The sequence below is a fragment of the Falco rusticolus genome, chromosome 3, assembly GCF_015220075.1.
Source record: "Falco rusticolus isolate bFalRus1 chromosome 3, bFalRus1.pri, whole genome shotgun sequence".
Lineage (NCBI taxonomy): Eukaryota > Metazoa > Chordata > Aves > Falconiformes > Falconidae > Falco > Falco rusticolus.
The window spans coordinates 22388527-22407738 of record NC_051189.1 but is presented as its reverse complement, the minus strand read 5'-3'; the positions used below and the strand labels follow the sequence as shown (position 1 = coordinate 22407738).

General features: G+C 34.0%; 1 protein-coding gene across 2 annotated transcripts in view; it reads right to left on the bottom strand.

Moving 5' to 3' along the window:
- CSMD3 (CUB and Sushi multiple domains 3) overlaps positions 1 to 19212 on the bottom strand; it is a 720137-nt gene that overhangs the window by 207012 nt on the left and 493913 nt on the right. For both annotated transcript variants that reach the window (XM_037381737.1, XM_037381738.1), the window contains one exon: positions 5717 to 5908. In XM_037381737.1, coding sequence (XP_037237634.1) covers positions 5717 to 5908 — 192 coding nt within the window. The remainder of the gene's footprint in view (positions 1 to 5716; positions 5909 to 19212) is intronic.

Here is a 19212-nt window from a genome sequence, read left to right as displayed (position 1 = left end):
CTGCTCTTCTTTGGGTCATCTTCTCATAGAGGTAGATAGGGTTAGTCAAGCAGGACCTGCCTTTTACAAATCTGTGCTGACTGACTTGATCACCTTGTTGTCCTGTATGTGCCATATGATGGCACTCAAGATGATCTGTACAGATCAAGACAATATGTACAGATATAAATCAACTGAGTGTGAAAAATACTCAGTATTTTCCAATGTTACAAGAAATAAATCACAAATAATTTAAGAATTCAAACAAAACAAGTAGAAAACTTAAGTAGATTAATGTATCCACAGTTACAATACATATGAGTATAGGTTTTCTACATTTTACATGTCTTTATAATATTAAAAAGGAGCAATAGATAGATAAATTACCTGGGGAAAAAAAAAAAAAAAAAAAAAACCAAAAACCAACAACCCAAAAATAAAATCAGAATCTTCCATTACATATTGGTACTATTAGTAATACATACTTTTTAAAATTTATCATTTTGTGTAAAAACAGCTAGAAGCTGAAACACCACCCTGTTCTAGGAATACATAAATATTTATTATATAATAAATAGTTCTAGCAAACATATATTAATTTTTCCAGACCTAGCACAATTTTTTTGCCTCTCTTAAAAATCACTAAATACAAATTGCATCATAATAGTATTTTCTCAGAGTTTTTCAGCTGCTAAAGAAAATTCTGTTAGCTACAAGGGAACAGGCTGGAAAAGTCTTATTTAATACAAAATATTTACTTGGTTTTACAATAAGGATAACAGGAAATTTCTCACAAAATCAGAAGCAACTTTTATTTAATGTTTTGGGGGTTTTTTTGTTCCAATTCTGAAACAAAATAAGATGAAATTATTAGAAAACAAGATGCTTCCTTTAACTGTAACAGAGGTCACTGTAACCTTCTATCTTGCTGAACTAAAAGTTCATACACAAGAGGAACTGTGAGGTTGTATGGAATGTGAAGGCTGCTCATCACCTGAAACTAGTGTTCTTCAGTAAAACTGTGTACATTCATGCTCTTGAAGTACTTTAACAGCCCGGCTTCACTATCCACATATCTCAAGAATGAAAATGTAGAGTAGGAAAGAGGACAGTAAGGTTATCCATTGTAATCACGCTTCCCTGAAATGACCTCTAAAATGTATCAGCCTGATGCTGTTTTCTGAGGCACCCTGAATTTACATATGATGATACGAAGAAATAAACTTGAATTGTTCTAGACTGCTGTCTGCAAATATTCACAGCACCTTTCTGATGTGGCCTTGAGTTAGTTTAGTTCCCTATTAAATTAATTGATAGAATATTCGCATATCAGGAGCTTCTTTCTTATCTATTTACTGTTTCATTTACACATATTAGCAGTTACTTTTTCTTATTACAGTGAGACTGGTTCTTTCATTTAATCTTTCCCAAGGTCTAGATGATCATCAAAAAGACCGTCCAGAGAATAAATGCAAAATACAAGACGCTGGACAGTCAAAATGTATTTTATTTCAAGCTATACCATTAACAGCAGTAAAAAAAACACCATTAATCTTCACCTTTGTAAAATATTTCCTAGGTAGAATTTTCTTCAGATACAGCAGTTTCAGATTATTTTATTTTTTAATTCATTAGATAGTAAGTTGAGAAAGTCAACATCATCTAATGAAAAATGTTATTAGATAATGCTGCCTTTTCGGGTTTACTATCTTGTTGAAAGTTTTTTTAAAGACTTTATTTGTGTACCTGAATTAAATTCTCTTGTTTCAGAATCCATAATTTTTAAAAAAAATTAATGTGTGCAATGTTATTTAGTGTCACAACTTTGTTTTTAACAGAGGGCAGATCAGCTCTGAAAACAAAGTTTAAAGGACACCTATCTCTTATAGTATTGGACACAAGACCTAATACTGAACAAATACAATAGCCCATCTAGAAAGAAAGGCAAATGTCAACACAGTATGAAAAATGTATTTTTAGTTTATTACATGGTAAAAACTAGATGTAGGTTATGTCAACCTGTCTTTATAAGCTTCTGTGTAGACACAGTGGTAAGCACGTACTGTGTCAGTCTGCCTGTATGATGATCTTAGCATTCATTGTTTCTAGGGGGGGAAGTACAGGCTGGGTTTGTTTTTTAATCTAAAAACTATTTATTTTTTCTGGAAGGCAATACAGTACTATTATTTATTCTTTTATTCACTGAATTATATCTAACAAAAGAAAAAAGTGAATGGTTTCATTAGGTTTGTTTTGTTTTTTTTTTTAGTAAGAGATATCAAATATAGAATCATAAAATGGTTTGAGTTGGAAGGGACCTTTAAAAGTCATCTAGTCCAACTGCCCTACAATGAGCAGGGACATCTTCAAATAGATCAGGTTGCTCAGAGCCCCATCCATCCTGACCCTAAACGTTTTCAGGGATGGGACACCTATAACCTCTCTGGTCATCTTGTTCCAGTGCTTCACCACCCTCATTGTAAACTATTTCTTCCTCATATGTAGTCCGAAGATATATTTAAATAATCATAATTAAATATGAAATAACTACTAAAATATTCCTTTCTATTAGTGCCATATAAAAAACAAAATGAGGAAAGCAACATTGCAATTCACTGTTTACAAAAGAAACCTTTTCCATAGACATAAAAATGGAAATAAAGATCGTGCTTTAAACAAAATAATAGAAATAAAAAAAAAAAAACCCACCCAAAAAACCCCCGAACAAAACCCAAGCCTCTATTAAAAATAAAATAAAATATTGACCTATGAATTTCTGATGAAAGACTGAAACTTCTGGGAGACGGGTCCTTACTTCAACTAAATTTATAGTAAACCTGAATCCTAAAATGACATTTTGCATGCCAGTATTTTTAATGTTATCTCTGATCAAACTAAGCAAATACAGTAATTTAAGATTCCTTTGTCTCAACAAGATTCGATCTGAGAAGTCTTTGGAATGGAAAACATTTAGTTATTTTAGGCACTACAGGTATAAGCCAAAGGACTCTCTTTTGACAGAGACATAATATTCTCAGATTTTAGTTTGTCAGAATATCTTCTGTGTAGAAGAATCTCTTGTTTTCATCATTCACTCAGATAGCTGAATCAATATTTTGTTCTTTGCAATTTTCCCATTCCTATTACCTTCACAAGGAAGATGTTCTTAAAATTGTGTTACAGGTAAGACTGAAGGAATCTAAACAACCAAGGCAGGCCCACAGGTAAGAACAATTAACAAGTACATTTACCTAGTTTTGAGAAATAATAATTAGGAAGTTCAAGAAGTCACTTTGGAGTGTAAAGAACTAATAAATTAAATATAGAACACATTACAACAATACACTTTGTTAATTATCTCTCTGTCATTCTTCCATCAAAATTGTTTATTTTTTCGAAGACTTTGATAAACCATGATGATGTTGAAGTTATCTGTACAAGCCTTGTACAGTTTTGATTTACAGGCATGGAAACAACATAAGTTAATGTATTACAAGTTTGGAAAAAAAGTTGATTAACTTCAGAGCGTACTGAACTACAACAGACAGTTTTGAAATCTTTGGACTCCAAGCCAAGGTTTGCACACCTACTTTAGTCTATTAGCAGCTTATATTCTCAAAAAATATATCATTATAGGAAATTTAGTAAAAATAACTTCATATCTAATATTTGGCTAATAAATCATTATTAAAAGCATTCTTGCTACTCTATGTACAGTAGGTGTTTGTGCATAAAGTGTGGAAATTGCGAGTATTAGGTAAATGGATGTATCCAGTTAAGAAAACAAGTGCATGCATATTTACACATGTACTAAGGACATAATGACCGGTGAGCATCTGCATTCCATCTATTTAATAATATCATCAACTTAGTTTTGATAATGATTAAAACTGCTAGCACCGCCTTATAATAATGATTTTTCAGTGGAAAAAAATATTTTCAAGCTAGCAATATCAAATAAGGCCAGTGTGATACAATATATAAGGCCTGTTCCTAGAGCTCTGTAAGTCCTGTTATTTTTTCCCCTTAAACACCTACAGAGGTTCAATTATCATTATTATCAAATTTGTATTTAGGCATATAAGAATAATAAAAGATGAGCAGTAAAATACTTATTTTCTGCAGTCTTCCAGAAAATAGTGCAGACAGTTTTTGTCCTCAAGCCCATACATTCACATTATAAGGGAAGCCATAGTAAGGACAGTAAGAGCAGAGAAAGTAACGTTTTGATGTGGTAAGTACAAACACCAGGTCAGTATTGTAGTATGTTTGCAAATACCTATCTGCAGATATTTGGGGTGGGGGGTGTATGCATGCATATGCAAATAGGACACAGATTTTATTTTGTAACAGCTAAGGTCAAGGTAAGTTTATTAAAGACAAGCGAGCTGAAAGCTGTAGAAGTGCTCCTAGAAGCTGCAGTCTCTGGCTAGTTCCTCCCTGCAATGTTTGCCCAACAGCAGACTACCAGGGATAGCAAAACAGGAAGAATGCCTTTGTGGAGCTGATGTTCTCACAGTTGCAGTGTCCACTCTACACCACTCTGGGACCAAGGGCTCTTGTCTGATTATTTCAGGTGCCCTTGTTTCCACACACACACCACACACACCCCCCTCCTTTCAGACACTCTGTTCAGGCAGTTCTGCTTTGGATAGGACAGTAAGCACAGTACCTCATAATGATGTGACTCAGGGTAATACCACTGCAACTGGCCTATCAAGTATTATTCCACTTGCACTTCCCTTTAGTGGCCCATTTTCCTTCTTTTCTGCTCCATCAAATTTGCAGATCCTATTTACTAGGTTACCTATCACAACTTTTAAAAGGGAATTTCAGGTCAGCAGCTGCTGTTCTCTGAGACAAAACCTTATATCATTCTATATCATATCACATTTGACTGCAGTAAAGAACATACTGGAAATAAGTATCATTACATTATTTACTGAACTAGCCAGATGGGTAACCCCATGATTATTTATTGCTCTACATTTACACCAGATTTTAGAAGTGGCAGTTCAGATATTTTCTAGATCAATAACAATAATGATTAGGATTGACTCAGAAGAGATTACTGAAAGGCTACTGTCTACTAGAGACTTTTGTAATTTCTTATTAATTTTCATCATGATTCAGTTAACCAAGTTAAATGCTTTCAAAATCAATTTAATATGAGCTACGTTTATCAGAATGGCATTACAGATTGAGATAGCATTTCCAGAAATAAATTCTGTGTTATAATTTCTACTAATAAAAATTTTCTTCTTTCTAAAATAATGAAAACTGCCAGAAAAATTAGGCTACCATTTTCCTGATGCATCTTACTTTAGTCCTTGCATAATTTTACCTGATCGACAAATTTACTAGGTCATCTGCCTAATACTTTGTACCTATGGGCATATGAGCATTAACCAAATCCTCCACAGTTATCACCATATTTCACATTTTAAGGCAAAGCTAATAGTGTCATTGACATTGACTTTCTTGCCTTCTCTGTCACAGATCATAAAGTTATAAATTCTATGGCCTTCAGAGGGAAAGAATGAGAACTATTATACTAACATACTAACAACTACAGAGGAAATATTTTGGTGATGTCCATTGGTGCTTTATACAGAACAATTTATCAGATGTGTGGTACTTGTATTTGTCCTTCAAAGAAAGCTCCTAGAGCAGTGTTATTCATTACACCAGAATTTCAACTTTAAAGAAAGCATTATTTCATTTTTTTTCTGCATACCTATACAGACTGGTGGGTTGGGCTGCCAGAAGTACCGATTTTCTACCTGAATGCAGGTTATTCTCTCATCTCCTTGCAGTTCATAGCCAGGGTCACACTGGAAAATGACAGTGTCTCCAGGTTCTCTTCCATCCCCATTTCTAGTTCCATTCATAGGGACACCAGGATCACGGCAGGCTGTAGCTACAGAACCTAGCCAAGAAGGGAAAAAATAGAATATTTTTTTTAAAAAAAAAAAAGTCACCTTTTAAATCCATTTCTGCCCCATTACACTTTCTTATCAGGAAGCTCTGCAAATCCAAAATTTTCCTACTCCCAATATTTTGAGAAATCACCCAACAATCTGCTGTTTTTATACTACTAATTTTTGCCCCTGCTTTACATATTGAAAATGTCTAAATTTTCATTTAATCAAGTTTTGGAAAAAAATTCTGGGGAGCACTGCAATATATAAAAAGGAAAGTAAAGAGATTTTCTAGTACCCTGGACACTCAGCACTTCTAACTTGGAAGAATTTTAAATATGAGTAATGGAAAGAACCAATTAAGAACCTGAGGTTGTCCAATAAGCTATGCTTGTACACTTCTTCAACTCTCCACAATTATAGTTCTTAAATGTGTGTATGGTGTAACATTTAGTAGTGAATGTGGAAGTGAATTTTACTGATCACTCATATCTATACCCTTGCACATGACATATCTACCACACCACGCTTTTGTAATAATGTTGAAGAAATCACCTACACAAAAAATACATATGGACTTAGCCTGGGAGAGTATACAGCTAAACATAATGTGTAAGTACAGGTTATTACTAAGACCACACATATAATCACAATGACTACAATAGGAGAGATTTATAGATATTTTCCCCAGATTTCACATATGATCAACATATTATTTAATACATTATGCACACAAATATGTAACCTTATGTGAAAAGTAAACACAACAATGGTTATTTAAGAAAGCATTATTTCCTACTTGCATTATAAAACCGCAACATGTTACATGCATTACAAATAAATAACAAATATCAGAGTTGCCTGTGGAACTAGTCCCACTGAGCTCAGCAACCCGTGTAAAATAAACACAAAGTGGCAATACTAAGATTTAATTCAGATGCCCTCTTTCTGGGGAGGTAATACCAAAAGACAACAATGTATTCACCTGAAATATGCACGGTTTATATATTTACTATGTTTTGGAAAAAGAAATCTTGGTCTAAATAGGTTATTTCCCTAAAAGAACCAAGTATCTTGCTTTTCAATGCATACATAATAAAAAATAAAAGAATAAGCTCTGTCAAGTTATGGGTTTTTTTATAGGCTTTTTTTCCACATAAGAAGTCCTGAGTTCAGGGAGGAAAAAATGTCAAAAAGACCCACAAAAAATTAACTATGACCAGACATTCAGGAGTTTTTTCCTCCTTATCCCTCAAAAATTAAATAAATATTTTTAAGAAAACTATTAACTACTGCATAATAAATGAAATATTATGATTATTTTTTATATAATCATGCAACCTGTTAAAATTTCTGCTTTAGACAGAATGATCAGCACTCCTGTTAGTATCTTTAAATAAACTGCTGGCTTTTAATTTAGAAAACAATATTGCTAAAATATGGAATTACTAAATTGTACTGCACTATACTAGTAGATGTTGCAAATGTTGCACGCAAGAGAATAAGATATTGGAGCTAGAACACACAGGAGTAAAATTTCATCAAATATGAAAAGGTTCACAATATTAATGCAGGTGAGAAGTAAAAAAAGAAGTCCTTAAAGTAAACTTAGAGTGAAGCAAGTAGTTAAATCAGTCATATATTAATCTGCATTCCTCTGATGAGAGCATAGATCACTCTGTATTTTTTGATTAATGTTGACCAGTCAGAAAGAAACTCTATTCTGCTCACTTAAACACTACCTTCCTTGAATCTTGCCATAGATCTTGTGCCTTAAAACATTCTGAAGTCAATTCTAGAAGAATGAGTCTGATATGCAGAATTTGTAATCAGTCTTGAAGTGCTCAAGAATGGTTTTGCTATAAAGTTTGTTACTAACTGTACATCCTGTTTGTTCATATTAGATTGTATCATTCTGCAAAATAATTGTATATGGCTGAAAAAGTAGCCATATAAAGCACCACCCAGATCTATTTGGGATTCCTGATACAAACTGGGGCTTTTTTAATCACTTAGAAATAATTATGTAAATTAAATTTATCATTTTAGATATTTGCATATTTGTTCAACCTGCTTCTAGCTCTTTTGGCTCTGTAGCCAAATTGGTGAAACATGGATTGGATAAGTGGAGTATGAAATGGATGATGAACAGGCTGGTCTGCCAGGCTCAAAGACTGCTCACAATCCGAAACCTAGGCTACAGCTGATTATCAGCAGTGTCCCTCAGGAGTGAATGTTGACATCAATATTGTTCAATACCTTCATTTAAGATGGGGACAATGGGACTGAGTAAAACTCTTGACATGTTTACAGACACTGAAGGATCAGTTGATATGCTCTACTGCAGTGATCCTATTTAGGGAGATCTCGGTAGGCTAGAGAAGGGTCTGAAAGAAGTTCAAAAGATAAAACTGCAAAATCCTGCATCTGGGAAAAATCAAACCCAAGAAACAATTTGCTTGGAAGCAGCTTTGAAGAAAAGGAATAAAGGCAAAATATCTTATTGGAAGAGTGCAGCAAAACCACAAAGCATTCAGAAGTAGCAACAAGCAAAACTCCAACTGCACAAAAGAAAAATGATTCACTACAAGGCTGGTGAAACACGAGATATTATTTTTTTTTCAGAGGGGTTATCTCCAGCCTTTGAGTTCTTGAAAGCCATAAGCAGCCAGAGCTGTTTGACTCTTCTGTGATCGGGGAGTTGGACCAGAGGTCTTCAGAGGTCCTTTCCAACCTAAACTATTCTATGACTCTTTTTTAACTCTGCAAATTCGTATTAAATACACAGAAAATTAATTTAAAAATAAAAAAGCCTGCTTTAAGACTGATTCTTGCATTATAGCGCTAGAATGGAAAAGACATTCTCTGCTCCCACAGTCGAAGCAGATAAATACTATTAAGTCTGGATTTCAGTCTTTTAGAGTACTCAAACTCTGAAAATCTATTTCTAATTTTTCAGAGTTTGTTCAGCAATTTAAAAAACTATATTAAGGGTATTAATACTAATTGAAGGATTTATGAAACAGTCTGACCGACAAGGTAAGCTACTATTCTAGAACCAGCCATGAATGTCATACAGAAATTTTCAATAGGGTAATAACAAATAAATTAACGCATTCTCAATTAATAAAATGTAGGAAAGGGAAAGAAGCCAGCATGCCTTTAAAAGCACTAGGATTCATGAAATTATATATTTATTTTTATGTTCTTATAAATAAATAACCATTTTGGTTTGATTTGTCTAAAAGCTGTAGGAAATTTTGCTTCAATGTTTTCTGTTTAAGTGCTACTGTAAGGAGGCATTTTAAGAAAGAGAGAAAAAACCCTCCATAATATTGCTACTACATGTTATGTGATTTATTTATTCATGTAGTTGCGTGGCATTATCTTCAATCAGGGTAATAAAGCAGCAATGATTTCTTAGCGGAAGTACACTGTAGAGCTACAAAGCTACTAATTTAGAATAGTTAGCATAATTTGCCCCACAGTCTTTGGGAATGTGTTTGGGTAAAAATAGGTAGAAAACCTGGATAGGTATGCATACTGGACAAGTTGAACACAGATAAGTTTTTGACACACCTCTTCCTCTACATTTTTAATTTATAGCTATATAAAAATCTCCAATATTTTGTTGCTTCTGTTGAAAGCAAGCACTCCAATCAGTTTTGTATTTCTCACCTCTGTTTCATAATATACACATACTTCTACAGAGCATTTCAACAAATGTAACTAACAGATTTAGATACAAAATTTCAGCTGTCATTTTAATTTGATTGTAATTTTAAATGGTGGTAGAGGCTTACATATATAAATGGTGGTAGAAGTTTATATCTATTTATTTCTTACCTGTTGCCATATTTTGTTGTGGAAATAACTGAGCATTATGGAACTCCTAAAAAAGAGCATTTTCATCTTTTGTTTTTTCCCCTTCTAATTAATTTTCAAAAGAATACACTAGGAGAAGGTATCCAAACACAGTTCCACACTTATAGTGAGATTAAAGCATAAATAAATTACTCCTTTACAGTACTTCTGAAAAACACATCTGTATCTTTGTAAGCATGTGTCTAAATTCAACTTGCTAATTAGGAGTGAGATTCATTCAACTTAATTTTGGCCATGTGAAAGTCAGGTGTCTTATTAATAGGTTTCTTTCCCAGATTCTTTATACAGTCAATATCACAAAGGAGAAAGATCTACTTCTGTCTTAGACACTTTACATTCTCATGGTATGGAATGGAAGGAAACATCATCCTGATACATCAATCTTTTCCATTAAGAGGAAAATCCTGTAGGAATAATTTATATTAGACATGTAACCTCTGTCTTAAGAATAGATTTGTTACGATACATTTTGACTAACTTGACAATATATATTTGCCTCAAAAAGGAGGTGGGTTTTTGTATTTATTTTTTATTATTATTATTAATAAATCCAATTGTGAGAATAAGAATACAGAATACAGAATTTTTTTTGGGGGGGGGCAAGGTTAAAAAATAGTGATCTAAGAAAATCTCAGTACTCTGTATCATTAAAGAACTAATGCATTTCTTGAGAGTTAACTTATATTAAAATTCAGTTATTTCAGTCTATATATCAGTTCCTCTTAGTCTATGTTACTTGCTAATACAGAAATAGCCAAAGGGCCTGCAAGTGAGACTTAGTATCTCAGACACCCATACAGCATTATTCTGTAATGCAGGCTTTGAATATGGGACCACCAATTCTCCAGAAAACATGTGCAAATGCACAGGCACAAGTTATACAATACTCTGGAGAGTTACTTATCTTAACCCATTCCTGCTACGTGTCTTGAAGGAAGTGGGACAGAATCTCGTTTTGGAGTTTCATAGCAGCCAAGCCATGTGAAAAATGCCCCACTCCCTACTCCCAAGTTTGTTTGGATTGGTCCTAAGATCACTGATACGAACAGATTCATATGTTCTGAGCAGTTTAAGATGAGAGGAGGGAGTATCTTAAATCATCAGTTGACTAGCTGTACATGACAGTAAAAATGCTCCTACATAGTTGCAGAAGCTGTTTAAGCAGCATTCAGTCATACCTGGAAAGAGTTTAAACACAGATCTGTCTACAAATGTCCTTGATGTAGGGCATAAACATATTTTGTTATATCTTTTTTTAACAATGAGGCACAAACCCACATTTAAACAATAAAACAGGTAATTAAATTATTGTAAACTGACCGTTCCTGCCTCAAAAATAGTAAGTACTGCCAGGGTCCAAAGATTTCTGATAGTTCATAAGCCCATGTAATTTGATATGTGACTGTAACGTCCTAAGATGACAGCTCCATTTTCATGCAGGAAAGATACTTTGAAATATAGCATTAGAAGTGTGACAAGGCAGTAATAGACTCCACTGATACTGGGGTCATTATAACAAATGTCCTGGGATTTCTTGCTGTTAACAGTGATTTCTAAATTCAGTTTTCTAATGCATGCCAAGTCTAATATCAGTAAAGAGTCTGAATCCCAACCCTGAGACAAAATTACTTCTTCAATTTGATTAATTCGTGCATGTCTTCTGGAGAGAAAAGAAAGGGCAATTTTATTTGTTTATTTGAGAATTAGGGGAAAAAAACATTATTTTTTTTTTTCTTTTTTCCTCTTTTTTTCCCCAGAGCACAACATCAGTGCAAAAGTTCTAAGCCTTCCAAATTTCAAGCCCTTCATAACACACAGCATGTTAAAAAAAAATATTCTTAACTTATTTAAACCAACATGTTCTTCTAAACTCTATCACTTTAAGTAAAGGCTTTCTGTAATTGTTGGCCTTTCAAACTTGCATCGGCTTGAACTAATCCTGACAGACTGCACCTTCAGAATTCAAGCTGTCCCAGACTCTACGTAATACCTTTACCCATATGGACACTGCAGTCTCCCTGCATCTCTAATACTGTTTGAGAATCAGGCCAGCCTGGTATTTGCTATTTCATATCCAACCTTTTATACAACTTCTCCTGAAAAAGAAAGAATAAAAGAGCTACAGTGTTTTTATTCAGTCTTCTACCAACAGAAGCACTGCTGAGATAAATGTTTTTGTCTATTTTTAACTTCAGTTTCTGCTGTAGATCTAACAGAGATTTAGGAGCATATCCATTATAATTCTAAAGTAAATTCTAACCATAGACTCAGTTTGTTGATTTTGCATGACTTCATAGATTCTAAGTTTGTCAGTTATTGTTTGAAGATTAAAATGGGAAAATATTAAGAATAAAGCACAGAATAAGAATTTCAATTGGAACAATGTACCCCTTCATCAAAAAGAGTTTAACATTTTGCACAGTCAGGGTTTTCTAGGTTGTGTAGACAATTTCTCTGTTTACCTAACTCTTAGCTACATCATCTTTGGCACTTAATTTTGGATTTCATTCCTCTCAGATTCTGCAAGAGTAAATCAGTTAGAAGGTATAAGATAGGCCAGGTTTATTACACATGGGGAAAAACAAATAAACAAACTAAAAGCCCAAAACAAAACAAACCAAAATCTCCAAACAAAAAAACCCAAACAAAACAAAGAAACAAAAAACCAAAACAAAACACCTGGAAACACAGATATTAGTAAACTGGAGTAGACCACAGTTCTAATCTCTCCTGTCTAATTGGAAGCAGAAAAGAGAATACAAATTGATGCGACTTCTCACAAAGAACTTCCTGACTAGTTCAAGAATCAATAGTTCAAAGAATGCAATACACAGGCCTAGTTTCAGTTTCTGTTTCAAATAATCCTTCAGTATTCTAAATGAAACAAAAGCTTTGAAAGAAAATAACTAAATTGTTCATTTAAGTATTCATTGCAGATCTTCCAGGAAGACAAAACAACAGATGAAATACTTGAATTCATTTCTGGAAGAAGTTAAGGTACTTGTGTAATATCTAGAGTTGGGAAGAGCAGATTGTCTTGCTTGTCTTGTTGCTGTATGGATTGTGAGAGATGATGGAGCAATAGATGCTGTGGATTTTCAATAGTAGCTTCCAGGTCACATACTCCAAACCTTCTCAGAGCAGCAGCCGCAAGCACATTGACAATTCAAGGCTCTGGCATAGCCCACAGGTCATTTTGCCATCCAAAGCCAATGGAATGGTATTTATCTTGCAGACAGCAGGGTCCATCTCTACCATATCTCTATAACTCTCAATGAACCTTTCTGAGTCTTATTCCCCTCTTACACTAAGCACCGACCAATTTCCTCCTAGCACCAAGCCTGGTACCACATACAAGAACAGGACACAGATGATTGAAGAAGGGTTTTACATTGAAACAGGAAGGGCAACACTTCTCCCCTCCATGGGGATTTCCTTGGCTGCCTCTGAACTCACAGGGACTGCAAGTTGGGCAGAGCACAAAAAGGGGTGTGTAACACAATGTTTGAAAGTTCTGACACCCCAGCTGTCCTGGGTACTTGTGTACTTCTCTTTGCAAACATGTACTTGTCAAACATAGGTTGTGTGCATGCTATTGTCAAGATGGGTTAAGTCAAGTATATTGCTTTCCTGAAAAACAAGTTTGCTAAGTAAGTTACAGATTTCTTGTGAATTCGTGCACCTGTGTAGTCCCTTAGTGGGGATTTTTCTGGCTCTCCCAAGGCTCACAGAAACAGGCAAGCCACAGCTTATACAGATGCATGACAGCATGCACACTGGAGACTGATGTAAGGTCCTTTACAAGGTAATGTGGTTTTTTGTTCTTTGGCTTTTTTTTTTTTTTTTTTCTTTCCCTGTTTCCCAATGTATAACAAATAATATTCCCATTTTCGTAATATTATCCTGATAACAAATAACCAGTAAGGTCTTTGTGTGGTATTGTTCTCTTAAACTTCTGTTGCATTATATGTTGGCAAATGTTGCAGTCTGATGTACCCACACCCACATATAAATTGAGTACAAAGTTCTCTGGGAAATCCCAACCTGCAAAAAAAATTAGAGGTGATGCAGACTAGCAATCATTCGAAGACAATTATTACTAAAATATAGAAAGTAAAGCCATGCCTGGTAACCCCCATAATATATTATGCTCTAAGACTATGTTTGACAAGTGGGAGATATTTTGCAGAAAGATCTACTCTCTGAAAAAACCTACTAAACCAGGCAATATAATGCAATAATATGACTGGCTTGTAGTTCATCCAGAAGCCAAGCTCCCTACAGCATAGAGTCAAAGGGTCTATTCAGCAGCCTAAAGCTCCCTAAAGTGTAGGTCCAAGGGGTCCATGCACAGGGCTAGAGACCAGCACTCCTACAGCACTGCTCAGAAGCCTTGTGTTGAGCAGAAATGGGGCTCCTGGACCGGCGCTAAGGGAGCTCCCCATTGATCATGCTTAGGGCCAGTAAGGCTTGTTTAGTGCACTCAGGACCCTGACACAAGGAAAGATAATTTTATTTAAGAAACTTTGAAAGGAAACACATATTAAATTTTTAAAAGGTGGAAAAATCTGAGTTTTAAAAAATGTTTTACTGAATCTGCTGCTCATAGAAAGACGTAAATAGTTACTGAAATTTCTGTGCATAGAGTTGGATTCAAGGATCTTATTCTTACGAATGGAACCACACTTCATTTTAATACTTTTGTTTGACATATTGGAGAGCTATTAGCAATTTTTTTGGGGGGAAAAAAAAAAAAGAAAGAAAATTCAGCCACGGTCTTGGGAAAACACACAAACAAACAAATGAACCAACCTATCTGGTTTATGTTTGCATCTTTCTCTCGCCACATATTATTTTATTTTTTTTTTCAGTTAAACCCTTATATATATTTGGTGCATGTTGGAGCTCATTAAGAAATTCTCTCCATACATGTTTAATCAGTGTAGATTCACCTGTTAGATTTTCCAGGAAGGCTCAACAATAGAGGTAATTCTGAGAGACATCACAAATTTGTGGTTACCACAGATGCCAAGCCCCATGTTATTAAATATTCACCCCATTGGTTTTTGTTTTATATTGTATATGACTCCTAATGAAATCCAGAGTTATATTTCTACATTTCCAGCAGCAAAGGTTTGCATAACCCATAATTGTAAGTTTTAGAATGCTTACCTAATAACTCAAGTTGGACAACACTGACTACTTGGCCAACTGCATATTAAAATATTATTCATTGCTATTGTATTCAGAATTTCTATCCAGATTATTTTATGCATTCTACTGGTTATCCATCAAAATTATTTAGTAGAAATTGTTAACTCAACTTGTTTTAAAAATGTTGTTTACATTGTAACTTGGTATAGTATCATTTCTTTTTTGTGGGGAGAACAGTGGAGATCAAATTCTTTCCTAAAGATCTTTTTTTACAGTCAGATACACTTTAGTTCTTAGGGAGAAAACAGGCATAGGTTTAATGAGACAACCTCATTTTCTATTTTCTTATTTTTTTTGTAGTTGTCAATTCACATTAGTTGTTAAAATGCATTTTATTACAACCATCTGAAATGCTAAACTGCTCTTGTCAAGTCTCATTGGACAACCTCATGAGCTATTTTTCCCCAGTTCAGAAGAAAGTCTCTTTTTCCATAAATATGAACTCTTCAGTTCTGAACATCTATTATACCGGAAACATTTGCTCATAGCTTTGGCACTGAGTATGAAACCCAGTCCCAAATAAATTAATTGACATATGGTTTCAGATAATTGCTGGAACTCACCAGAAAATAGATACTGTGACAATATGTAATCATTAATCATGCTGGCAATGCCTTCTAGCTGGGGAAAAGTGTTTTGAAAATCTTAATTTCATGTAGATTGCATGTTTTGGGGTTTGTGGTTTGTTTGTTTGTTTGTTTGTTTAACTATAGTGTTTTTTAAGCTTTTTATACCAGATCTACCTCTATTTCAGCTGGCATATTTCTTTATGTGTTTATTCATTATGTTTATGAATAAACAAACAGAAATAGGTTCTCAGAAAGAAGCAATCATCAGGATCTTGGAACACACACAAGGGCTTCTCATGTCTTGGGAAATCTTACCAATGATCATCTGGTTTTTAGTCTTTGTACTGAAAAGAAAAAAAGGTGGTCTGAGCAAAAACATATCTGTTTAATTCTTTACAGAATAGTGTGCAACCTTTTCTGTTGCAACTCTTAAGGATACAGTTGTAAAACAGAGAACAGCACTGCTGATTTGCCTTGTTCTTGATTTTGCAGTCTCAGTGAACTGAAATGCTCTGAGAAGATGGGGAGATTGCTTCTATCTTAAAAGTTAAATTTTCTATTTTGTCTTTTAGTATTACAAATTGTATATATGCATTATAAACCTGAAGTTTCAAAACTATTAATATTTGGGGTGTTGTTAAAGATAGGGCCGAATTTGGAGCTCCTGAGACCTGGTAAAGTAAGATGATGTTTAATCTGTCTGAAGTATTCAGCTTTTGTTGATTTTTTGCTTCAATTGTTTTGGTTAATTTTTTTTTCTTTTTTGTAATGTAATTGAACATTACATTGTTCATTGATACATTTATATAGAATTGGCCTCTTTATTTGGTAACATTGTGTCCACATACTTGAATGTCATTACCCTGATCTTTGTTAACTAAAATTTTTGCTTTAGGAAAGCATTATACCATGGTCATTTGAAAAAAGTTACAGTACACTGTCAGAAAACAGCTTCTGTTTTCTTTAGTCTCATTATACAGATTATACCGTCCCAAAACAACAATAGGAATATAAAGAATAAAGATCTGATTTTTATTTTAATTTTCTTTTGCAAGGTTTAAAAATTCCTCTATATAAATGAATTACATCTCTGACTGCATGTCTGAATGTGTCCAGCCAGTAACCAGCCAGTTACCAGTCTACAAATAATATTTTCCACAGTCATATATAGAAGAATGAAAGATGAGCATTCCTTCAGTCAAATGTCTTTGCTAGGTCTGTAGTTTATGAGATTAGGCAAATTACTGGAATGCTTTTAAGAAAAAAAGAAATATTTCTATAGCAATAAAATAGCAGCAGTAATCTCCCTTTAATTTAACTATGTTACAAAACACCCACCCCTAGCCAGGAATGAGGTAAGAGGGAAAGTAGGAACAGCCAATGAGCCGACAAACTTGGAAGAAACCCCCATGTAAAGAACTTTGCTGAAAACTGAAGTTAGAAGATGTATATGGGATGTAAAATCCATATACAGAATTTGAAAGAATTATGGCTTGAAAAAGAGGCTCTGGATTCCAATAGTGAAAGCTTTTTGAAAGGCAGCAATATAATTTACAGAACATTAAAAAGTATCACTGATCAAGTGTAAACCTAGTCTAATATGCCTTCAAGAAATTTCACTTATATAAGTATGTTTTGGCCATTCTCCCAAAATATTAGTTCTTTCTGGATACTTCTTTGTGTTATGTTTATTCCATCACAAGCTGGCAATAAAACTTCCAAAACATCATTCTTTCCTATGATATGGATTACATACAATAGAAAACACACTTCAACCATGCATTGACTGAAAACAAAAGATGCATAAGTGAGAATAAGATGCATAAGGCCCTCGAGAAACAGAAGATAAATCTTTAAATATCTGTCTCTCCTGTACATTTATGCATTCAACTGTAATAATTGTAGAAAAAGAATAACAGTCCTGAAGATGTATCTGTACTTGCAGAAAAGAGCCCATCATATGTGCGTGTGCATGCATATGTGTGCCTGTGTATATCTATAAAGGATGGCACATGAATCATAAATGAAAGAAACTACTGATACTGAAAATTACTAACAGAAAATCCATCTCTAAAGTAGCATTAATGCAATACCAGAATTTGTCCATGAGACACACAGGGCAGAATAACTATAGAATCTCATTTGTTTACCATTGGAAAATGGTTTCCCCAGTCTTATGACTGAATGTCAATTGTACACTGCTTACTTCTGTTTTTTATAGCAAATACTTAACAAGATGCCTTTTTGGAGAATACTGCAAAACCAGCTCAATATTACTTTCCTAAATGCAAAACATATTGTAAGAAGATATTTCAATGAGGCAGGATGAGCTTCACATACATTTAAAGATGCAAAATGTCACCTTTACATGGTTTCATAAAAATAAATCCTGTAAACCTCAGCTGATGAATTTGTATGTCACACTTCAGTTTGCCTGTAATTCTATCTAAGATAGCAAAAAAGAACTGTTGAATAACCAACATAGCGTATGAAAGCAGATACTGATTTTCAGGGTAAAATCTCTACAAGTGGTTTGTGAGATGCTTGTTTGTATATGGAAGACAATGAGTAGCAAGTCTTGGCCTCATGCAGTTTTGCTCACTTATTGGTAGTGATGGAAATGCAGGGAAGGGAAAGCTCCATGGCAATTATACTCCTTATGCAGTCAATCAAGGCACATAATTTTGGTCTCAAAGGAGCTTAAAGAGGCAAGCTGTAATATTAAGCGCAGGCTACTACTTGATGATCAGGCTCCCTTATCCCCTCATTCTCTAATTTGCTACTGTGACTAAAATCATACATATATGGATACAGACCAAATTGTAATGTCCTTCTACTGATGTTACAGCTGCTAGAAGACAACTGTTACACAAAATAGTGTAGCCCGTATACCTTTGACTGTATTTTTTACTGACTAACACAAAATGGAAGATAAAGTACACGCTATTAATTAAACCTTCAAAGTATCTTAGCTGGAATACTTTCAAAGATTTGTACAAACATATTACTATAGAAACATTTGACTGTCTTGTACAGTATTTCTATCAATCGTTAACTTTAAAGAATTTAATGAAAGAGACTGGATTTAATGAAGAGAAAAAAATTATGAGGAAATTAAAGAGAACTTTTTCTGAAATAAAAAAATAGTTTCATTGATAACATCATGTTTCCACATAAAGATTTTTTTGCACTTCTAAATTTATTTTGGTTTATAGACAATTATAAAGATCTGTAATAAATTTTGTTTGCAAATGAAATGACCTACCAAAATTATGTATTTTTTCTGAGAAACCTAAAGCAGAGCATTCAACTTTGTATTGCTTAAACAGAAAACATAGCAGCAGATTTTTGAGATTCAAAGAATGGATGACACACATACAAAATTGAAATACTTAAAACACTAATCTGAGGCACATGACATTCTCAGTTTGGAACCAAAATAGCTTGAGCTTTCTGAAATGCCATGTCAGAAGTCAGACAAGTACTATTTTCAATTATATATCTGTAAATTTAGGGCAAGTGAGTAGGCTTTGCATTGATAGAAATCACAGGGGTTTGTCCATATTATGTTGCATGGTGTTTAAATTAAGGAAGTTTAACCTTCAATCTAATTAAAATAAGTTATTTTTATGGTGATGTGACCA